We start from the raw sequence: 10,234 nt of genomic DNA, 5'->3' as shown, positions 1-10,234 counted from the left end.
AAAAACTTTATAAATATGCCGGCGTTTAAAATATATGCTCTGTTTGAGATCGTTATGTTGTTTACGGTGAGGTATCCTGAACAAATAGGTGCATATTTATAAAGTTTCATAACAACTGAATACATAAAATTCATTACAGTCAGCAGTGATCGGTCACATTTGGGTCCAGCCTAGAATATTTCCACAGCTATTAACGTTGCGTAGTTAACCACTAAGACCGAGAATGCAGCTTTATTTTCTACTAAGAGTTTTGCTGAAGCAGATGAATTATTTACACTTGGTTAATCAGTGTGAGATTTTGTACGATTCCCCTGAAATATTCATCATAGGTGGGTATCGACTTATTATCAAAATATGTCGATATCAACCTATGATGAATATTTCAGGGACAAGAATAAAGCTGTAAAACCATCATCAAATATTGATACGGATAGTAATACGTCACTGGGAGATGATGATGCAGAGTCATTTATAGGGAAACCCGTACTACACTCACGAAAGTCGAATCGGAGATGTACAGACTAACACGCTCACTCCGTACGATACCGTTAACACTGCTGTCGTCAGTTCCTTTTATCGGACCAGTAAAATCGAACACTTCTATTCCCATTATGTACAGGCTACACTGATCCTAAGATTTGGCCACTCACACCCGATGATAGACAGATTACAGTCATGTAGCTGGAATATTGCAGAATATTGCTGGAATATTGGTGTTAAACAACAAACTATCAACAGGGTTCATCTTTATACGATGAAACCATTTATATATTATAACTGATAAAATATTTGTTAAAAGTAGCCAGGTGGAACTGAAAGTCTACGAAATATACAACTGCATATTCTATGTAAATTTATATATAAACGGCATCAGATTTAAAACACTTTTTTAATGAGCTGAGGTAATAAAAAGATGTTTGTTACTCATTCATGACTGTTTGTTTATTGTAAGAGTGAAGACTTTAGTTTCATGACTTATGCTCTGGTGGTTTATATGTAAGTGGAAATAAACAGTTGTACTTAAACACGGGACAAATCTCAGTAATGTTTATTGACTAAGTAGCTAGTTTCGCCATTGTATCAGATTTAACATACAGAATGATGGAACGTCCTAAACATATCAGGTGATGGGATTTCGAGTCTGTTTCACTGCTAGTATAGTTTTACTCGATTCAGGTCTTTCAAAAATCATTTTCTTTGTCTGCAAACAGAAAGGTCATGATATGTATCGGTTCAGAGTGTAATTACCTTCATTACACAAAGACAACGGTCTCGGTTTAAAACCGGTCATTAACCGCGAGTAGAATTTGTAGAATCTGCTACTAAGGGTAGAGCTTAGTCCCTTATTGATTGAATACAACAATTTTGTCATGTGCTGTTCTAACGGTTCTGTCATCAACGATGTACTATGCAAGACTCTTTTCTTCGACGAACACTTTATCAGGCAAAGCCTTGACAATCAGTTTCGAATTATTTGAAATGTAATTTTATTCATATCTATCTTATGTTTATATCATATCTATATATTTTATGTTGTATCAAATAGCATATAAAACCTGTTTTCAAATCATGTTTTAGTAAATAATGCCATGGTATAACATATGTCATATTTGAGATTACACAGTCTTAGTAAATCCCAAATATAACATATGTTATATTTGACCACGTTCTAAATGGCATTGTGTAATCAATGCTATGGTAGCCGGTCCCGAAGTGGTTGAAGGTTTAAAATCTATTCATTATCTTTTAGTTTGAAATGTTTTCTTTTAACCAACAAAAAACCTTTTCTTAAGTTTATAACAATTATCATGAAATTTGTTCCCGCAGATATTCGAGGCTGATTATTTTAAAGTGGTGGCGTTTGATATTCAGACTAATGTACAAATAACAGGCATTCGTCGATCGTTAATTGTAGAATTATTGGAATTTGTATCACCATATATTTAAGAATGAATACTTTGATGATTGGGGACAGACCTGAGTAGGAAAGAGTACACTTAGACACGAGGGTCCATGCTGATTGGTTCATGTGTGCGCTCATTAGAGGGAAACCCCTGGTTTGGATTTCCTATAATGGTAGTATGTGTGATGCCAAAATCTGGTGCTCCCTTCCATTATTGGACGGAAGTAAAACCTAAATCACACACCTACACCTAATGAAACAACAATATTCAGTACTGCAAATATCGTACTTGACTTATGCGTGATAGCTAAGGCTAACCACCACAGCATCATGCGTACGGAGAAGTACACGTGTCTTTTAAGGGAATTATCCACCATATTGATTAAACAGGAAAGTAAAACTATGATTGCAGTTCTGTATTGAATGCTTGACTGCATTTACATATCGTACATATTTAAGGAAAATAATATATTCATCGAAAACGGAAACTGTTATTTTTTTTTTTAATTCATTTGTTCAATTCAATAACAATTGAATCGTATTACCTTTGTATTTGTGTAGTGAGCACCTCTCAGTACTAATTGTGTTAAGCATAGGCAATAAATAAAGTTTATATTGACGTATAGGTACACATTGTATTTATAATAAACAGTAGAATTTTTTTGTAATTTTAAAATGTTCAAATCTTTAAAGAAATTAAATATATTTTCAGAGGCATATTTATACCAGGTGATTACGTTTTCCGCACTCACATCCGTTATCAGAGTCGAGAAATAAAAACAAATCAAATCTTTGAGTTGTTATAAAAGCCTTGCATCTGCCGTTTCCAAATAATGGAAGCCTTACGATCTGCTTTAGTACATACCGTGTGTCAATATGAAACACAATATGGAGAGAGAGTGAACACGTTTTATTCCGTTAGTTCTTAAGAAATTATTGAGAAATAAAGATTTATGCAATAAATACTTCAATACAGTTCATATTTCAAAGCTATTGTAAAATATGTATTCCCCGGGCTAAGTGGTAAAACGAACGAAATAATGGTCATTGAAAATTCCAAATTTGTTCTCAGTCTTGAATTACGGACCTGAATTAAACTTTTACTAAATAAACGTGGAGCAAATACTTTTACGATCGTCGACCCAAAGAATCGTTTATTTTAAAGAAAAGGATAAAAGCAGCGCGTAAGGAAAAGCTAGGAGCGGCGTGTCAAACTCGAGGAGTCTTGTGCCTAGTCGGGCTTTCTCGGTAGGAAGCGAAAACCGAGATGTCGACTCGCTTTAGATCCGCTTCGTATTATACATGCAACCCAAGGCAAGAGATTGACAGGTGTGACTGTCAGGAACAGATTTCATGCAATTATCCAATCAGGACGGCGCTGGGTGTTATCGACCAATGAGAGCGGACCCTGCCGCGCGAAGCGCGATCTGAACAGTGGCACACCAGCAAAGCAAGTGCCTGGTGTGCCCCTCCCCTTTTATTGTGATCGTAAAGTGCTGGCATAGAACACGGCCCTTGACAAAAACTAGTGTAAGTCCATTTCTAAACAATCCACATTCAGTTGAACCGGCGGTGCACCCGCTTTCACTGTCCCAAAACAAATAGGTTTTTACCGGCGAAATCGACATTGTTGACTACGTTGCAGTGGTATTCTGTGTTTCCAACGCAGGGAAGTGTTGCGATAGTTGGACGGACGTTCCTTGTGTCAGTAGTGTGAGGATTCTTCTCGGAGGGTGGGACTCCTGTTCGAGCTGGGTCCCGTGTCTCACGCATTCGTCCCCGGGGACTGTTGGATACCCCTCCGCGGACACACCAACATCGGCATGGTGGAAAAAACTATCCTCCAACCCCATGAGGGATCGGGAGAGTTTCAGAGCCGGACCGTTTCCCCAGACAGTTTAGCACTGGATTGTCACGTCACAACAAGGGTAAGGTAACTTCCTGGAAACTCCAGGGATCTTTCATCCGAGTCTTGTGTTTGCATCTTGACATATGCACACGTACATACCACAAACATCTAACCAGTGACAGATGACACCCCTTGTATAGCTGCAAGATACAGGTTCACACTCGGCTTAGCATCGAGACTGTAGACTCTCAGAACCCCGTTTCCAAAGTATTCACACATGCACGTGTAAGCCCCACCTGTGTTTCAAGGATAAGGGCAGATAGGTTTTGGGTACAGCTACCAGGTAGCGCCGCATATGTTTCAGGAAATGCACGTGTTTATCTGTTTATTTTCACCGCTAAAACTTCGACGTATAACCCAAGAAAAATATCATCGTTTCACCCTTCCTAGCAATTCGCACTATCTCTCAGTTGTCGTAACAAGCATAGCTTAGACATTAGGACCAAATTGTCGCGTCAACTGGCATTACAAATCAAGGCACGTGGTCCTGGTTTTGGAGTATCTGAGATAACTGGAAATCATTTTCTGGCTATCTCTGTGGGCTTGAGCAAATTCTCCCATCTGGGTACGGTCCATGTGATGGATTGGAGACTGGTAACTGCTTCCGTCTTGTGTCCTTAGGGGGCTAGGGTTCCCTATCCTTAGTTCGATACAGGCGGCTGCAATTGCCGATATGTGATAGTTTAAAGCATTGATAAACAGTAGCATTTACCGGTACTCCAATCGTGGCAGAATCTTGTAGTACTTATGTTACCAATTATTTTAACTTAAAAACTCCGGATTGTTTATATTTACTTCAAGTTATGTTTATATTTACTTACAGTCGTGTTTATTAATTTTGGCATTCCGATTTGATGATGCATGGGTATAGAGGTCAGAGATATGACGAGAAGCTGGTCTAATTTGGATAAGCATTGTAATTATATATTGGCATAGTTTGCAGTTTGGATAACTAGGATGTCTAGTCGTGTTTACAAACAGAAATCATGGTGTTAAAATAAAATAAATACATTCATTTAATTAAATGATTTGTTATAAATCATTGTTTCATTTATTTCATGTAGGCGGGTATTTATCATTAAAATAGCATGTGGTTCTTGTCAATTACACGACCCTTTCTTACACAGGTAATAACATATATTAACCCATTTGTCGAAACGGTTTAGTTTTTTGTTTATAATTCACACTTAGTTATTTCAATATTGAATTATTCAAAACCAAACTTAATCTACTTAGATTCACTATGATGCTGTAGATGAACATATTGTAAAAATTCTTTAAAATCTGTTCCAATTGAATTTATTTTCAAAGAAACCAAACGCAACTACGGAAATGTTAAGTACAATTTTCGTTAGGTACTAACGTATACATTGATGGCTTTCTAAAGGTGCAATTTGTTTAATTCAGTCTAATACAGCTCAACTGATACCTGTACATATTGAGGGAAGATGCAAAGTGTGTTATTTGCTCTGTTTGACTGCAATTTTGTTTCCGTCACGCTTCTAGGTGAAATCGACAAGTAATCCAAGCGCAATGTAATCCCCTTTCTCTCCGATAAAACACGTCAAAGCTGCAAGCTTGCTTGATATTGAGTGAAATTCATTTGTATCGTGTTGAGCAAACGGTAAGCACCTGCTCTTAACGGAGATGGGAATATATTTTTCTCATTGACAGCTGTGAAATTATGCAGCTTGTGAAAATCCTTGATTGAGGTTCATTTTCAAAGGGTTTTTTAATATCATTGTTGAAGGGAAGACTTGTGCGTGTATCTGTTTATATTCTTGTGATAACCGTTCCTTTATTGAGTCAACACGCTCTGTATTGGTACAAGAATCGTGAATATTAGTGCACATGCTCACAATTACAATCATATTTAAACAGTCGATACATTTGATTTTAAGGATAATCGATTAAAAATATTATTGATTGTGGCATTACCTCGCTACAGATCATGTTAAATAACTGTAAAAAAGTATAGATAGAACGTATTTTTAATTCCGGAATGGTATCACTTATGTCAAAGTCTTTTGAAATTTTAACATGTAAAGAGATATTGACAACCGGTAAATAAAATTACAAAGAGGTTTAATCGATTACATATTTTTTCCGAAACAATTTACTAATAAGTCTTATGGCACCCCACGCACTTATGAGATGTAATCAAAGACGAAAACCAACGTTGATTGTGTTCGGATCCAACGATAATTACACTATTCGTTTGATTTATTGTTTATACCCGAAACGTGTAATTTTCACCGTCAGTGACAGCTATAGACACGCACTTGTCACTTGCTGAAATATACATGACCGAGAATGCACATTTCTATCTCCAAACAAACACCGTTTATAACAGTTACCTTCCCGAATGACAAGCTTTCATACATTTCATTGCTTGGTTGACGGGTCGTCAAAAGCTTCACCCCAGGAAATTACGGATAAAGAGGGTAAATTATTGAACATGGTGTAGAGACTTCAGCCTGTGAGTTAGTCAAAACAGGTTATTTGCTTGGAAAATTTCCTGTCTAAAAAAATAGGAAACGCTTAATTTACCCTTCGTTGTTTAAACTTTTTGGTCTGTCGGATTTCATAACTGCTTTGCTCTCAGATTAAACTTCAACTTTACAAATTTATAACGCGCCATGAAAGCTGTCTTTTCGCTTGTTCTGGAGTATTATATTTGCAATGGACAACTGTGTGATTTTCCCAGCGTGATATTTCTGGTATCATCTATCCTTCACATCTTCACAAAGCATGTCGTGGATCGGGATGGGGAGGGAAGGGGGGACGACGCCGGGGACATTAGCCGGTATGCTATGGGGAAGGACGGATTTGGATGGGAGTTTATATAACAGGCCAAAGCGCCGGCACATGGGGGAAATCCGATCTCTTCAGTGCGCATATCTATCAATCTCTTTGAATGGTAGGATTGTCGGTTGTACTATGGCCGATCAGTTATATCTACAGGTCGTCAATTTCTGCTTCCTAACAAAGAAATATGCTGTGAAATGTATATCATTTTAGGTGATTTCGGGCCGAACGCTGGGGTATAATCAAGAATGTCTTTATGTGATATTTACTTTTCTGATAAGGAACTATGTAGGCAGTTGATCAGTTAATCACTTTAAAATTATACATGTCGTTTCTTTTCCCGAAATGGTCCTTACTGTAAAAAGAAATGTATTTTGACGAAAAGAATAGTAATGTTGGTGAGGAACTGCAAAATATACTTTCAGATTATACCTTTCTTTCATGGTTCAAAATCTTTGAGTGTATGGAATTAACGTTACTTTTTACTATATTTGTGAGATATCATTGATATTTATGAAAAACCTTCAGTGGTTATCCTGGTTTAATGTTGCAACTTTCCATGTGTGTATAGTTAAAAGAAACCATAATTGCCCAACGAATATTTCGAGCCATTCTCTTAAATTTTGACCCTCATTTGACATTCATTTGCCACTTGTCTCTAGGATCTGTTATCGTTTCAAACTAACTACTACTAAGGCGTAAAATAAATCACCTTTATAACAAACCTATTCAGGAATCGCAAACCGTAAATTAATTAAAAATTAGAAGTTTATTTAGAGTTTAAATAATTTGAATGCACGCATGTTAATCTGGAACATCACAAACGGACAACGTTAAAGAGTAGCGCAACATCCTTAAGAGTAATTATGTTTTCACATCCTAATGGCCTTCTAACATGTATATGCATTGCAGCAACGTACTGTGTGTGCTATTCAGTTATATTGCTGTTTGTTGATATAACAGGATATAACACACTTAGTAATGTAGCGTAACAGTTTTGGGGAGTTCCTGTATTTTTACCAGTTATTTATTGGACCAGATTTACAATGTAAACCAGACGTGACGGCACATCGCATATAGATATACATTCGTAATGATATGTATCTTCGTTATCCTTTAAATGTTGTTAACAATTAAAAATAATATACCGGAAAGGCATTTTTTATATTTTTCTGGTAGTTGGATGGAACATTGCATATGTCAATAGACAAGGCTTGTGAAGATTACACAAATGTGTATATATACCATTCAAAAAAAGTAGGGGATATTCCATTTTGCGAGCATACCTTTAGCCAATGCATAATGAGAAAAAGTAATATATATTCATACAAATGAAACATTCCAAAGGAATGGAATAAATTGTCACATTTTCCCTTAATTTCGCTTCATCATCTCCTTCCTCCTTGGCTTCATCATTTGCATTTTATCAATCTTGTAAATCCAATATCCCCTACTTTGTTTAATGGTACACCTCATGGAAGAGCTATTTGTAAAATGGATATCTGGACAAAATTTACTTTTGTAAATAGCTTCAATAAGTAAAACTATAAGTTTGATCTCACTATACTGCTTTGTCTTTCTGAAGGTTCACGGGTATATAATGTTTACATATTTCATCATGCGTGATTGGTCGTATCTGAGAAATTATCTTTTTATAAGATAACATAATGTATATTTGCCATAGTGTCAAATATCTACATACCTACCTTTCATTGTCCTAGCAACAAAACTTGCTATATTCAAACAAATGTAGTTAAACACTTATGAAACATGAATAACACAGTACAGTATAGACGTTGTTATACTATTGAATTCCTGTTAAGTAAACATGTTATTAATAACAAAGGTAATTGAATGAAGCACCGGTAACTATACTGCCTAGAGTGTGTATACATATAGATATTTCATAGATAGATATCTGTATTTAAATGGTAGTACCTCCTTGCTGTGGCTTTCTGATGATGTGTTGTTTTTGTAGCGATATTACGCCTTTCATGTCCATAGCATGTCATTTACTAAGTTGTATAGACATACTGCGCTGTCTCTATTATGACAAGTAATTCATAAATTAAAATTTTATGCAATATGTATATCGGCGATAACTCTCTCTCCTTTGAAATACCTTAGTTGTTGCTGTCACTGGTTTAGTGGGTTCATTGTTAACACTAGTATACTAGAACACACACGCTCTCTCTCTCTCTCTCTCTCTCTCTCTCTCTCTCTCTCTCTCTCTCTCTCTCTCTCTCTCTCTCTCTCTCTCTCTCTCTCTCTCTCTCTCTCTCTCTCTCTTTAACACTAGTACACTAGAACACACGCTTTTTCTCTATCTCTATCTCTCTCTCCTCATTGACCCACATGGGCACAATGTGTTAAGCCCATTTCTGGTGTCCCCCGCCGTGATATTGCTGGAATATTGCTAAAAGCGGCGTAAAACTAAAGTCAGTCAGTCAGTCAGTCTCCTCATTGACTTACCGTTATGACATACACACGTCTGTTGTGATGTAAACTCTGATATAGGTGTACAATTCATTTAAAAGTATGTGTGGTATTAAATATACATGTGTTTAAGTTATTTAAAATGTTAGTTGCATTTGTTACAGACTATTGTCTTTCAATTTTACATGTTATGTTTTCAGCATCAGATGCCTCTGAACAACAGCGGTGACGACTTGCCCGGCGTTTGTGCCGGCTGTGGTGGTCGCATCGTTGAACGCTACTACCTGCTCGCCGTAGACAAGCAATGGCATGTGTCCTGTTTAAAATGCAGCGATTGTAAATTCAGACTCGACTCTGAACTTACATGTTTTGCCCGGGATGGTCTCATCTACTGCAAAGAGGATTATTATAGGTAGGAAATATTAACATATATTTTCATACTCGTGTGTTATGACCCTTAACAATCTTTTTCGAGATGACTCAAACAGGTTTAAGACATTTGATCGAATAAGGATCTACCTAAGAATTGGGAAAGTTTTCCTTTTGGGTACAGACGTTGGCAGAGTATTCCTTTGACATTCTCACAAGTTGTAATTGAACTGAATGATTTATGAATAAACGAAAGGGGAATATACGTTCGTTAAGTCGTTCTCTTAGAGAATACTTGCTCTTTCCCTCTGCTTATTGTGTATCACTCCACAGAGAATAGAGCAAACCAAACATAGTCAAGTGTATCCTATACACACAACAAGCGATTAACTTCTCAAGGGCATTTTATTTACCACTTTAGCAGGTGGCAATTCGGTACCACTCTGTCATGTATCTCATATTTGTTTTAAAAGATAATTCAGGAGCCAATAATTTGTTATCAAAAGTAACTCTCACAGAACGAAATCTTGACAATGTTGACAAATGAATCTGTGGATATACGCTGAACCAAGCTAACGTTCGGAATACTGGGTGTCCGTAATAAAGAGGTCCAATTACGCCTGTTCCTTCTGTAATAAACAATTATTGTAATTTATCAAAATCAAGTTATAACTGAGCCCAAAAGACCGGTACCAGCTTCTTAAATATTCAGATCTCTTTAACAGCAGTATTTGTTGTCATTTTTTGTTGACGTTTCAAATAAAGTCCTGCTGTAATAATCAGATAATACATCAATGGACAAGTAATGA

The 10,234-nt window shown here is 36.5% G+C and overlaps 1 protein-coding gene across 1 annotated transcript in view; it reads left to right on the top strand.

Annotated features, from left to right (window-relative positions):
* The first annotated feature begins 3,443 nt into the window (after positions 1–3,443).
* LOC124278710 (LIM/homeobox protein Lhx9-like) overlaps positions 3,444–10,234 on the top strand; it is a 64,929-nt gene continuing 58,138 nt past the window's right edge. The window contains exons 1-2 of the mRNA XM_046714483.1: positions 3,444–3,831; positions 9,257–9,468. Coding sequence (XP_046570439.1) covers positions 3,727–3,831; positions 9,257–9,468 — 317 coding nt within the window. The 5' untranslated portion in view covers positions 3,444–3,726. The remainder of the gene's footprint in view (positions 3,832–9,256; positions 9,469–10,234) is intronic.

This window comes from Haliotis rubra, unplaced genomic scaffold (genome assembly GCF_003918875.1).
Source record: "Haliotis rubra isolate DU_JTF1 unplaced genomic scaffold, ASM391887v1 Scf240, whole genome shotgun sequence".
Classification (NCBI taxonomy): domain Eukaryota; kingdom Metazoa; phylum Mollusca; class Gastropoda; order Lepetellida; family Haliotidae; genus Haliotis; species Haliotis rubra.
The sequence above is the reverse complement of the archived record's forward strand: the minus strand, read 5'-3'. Positions and strand labels throughout refer to the sequence as shown.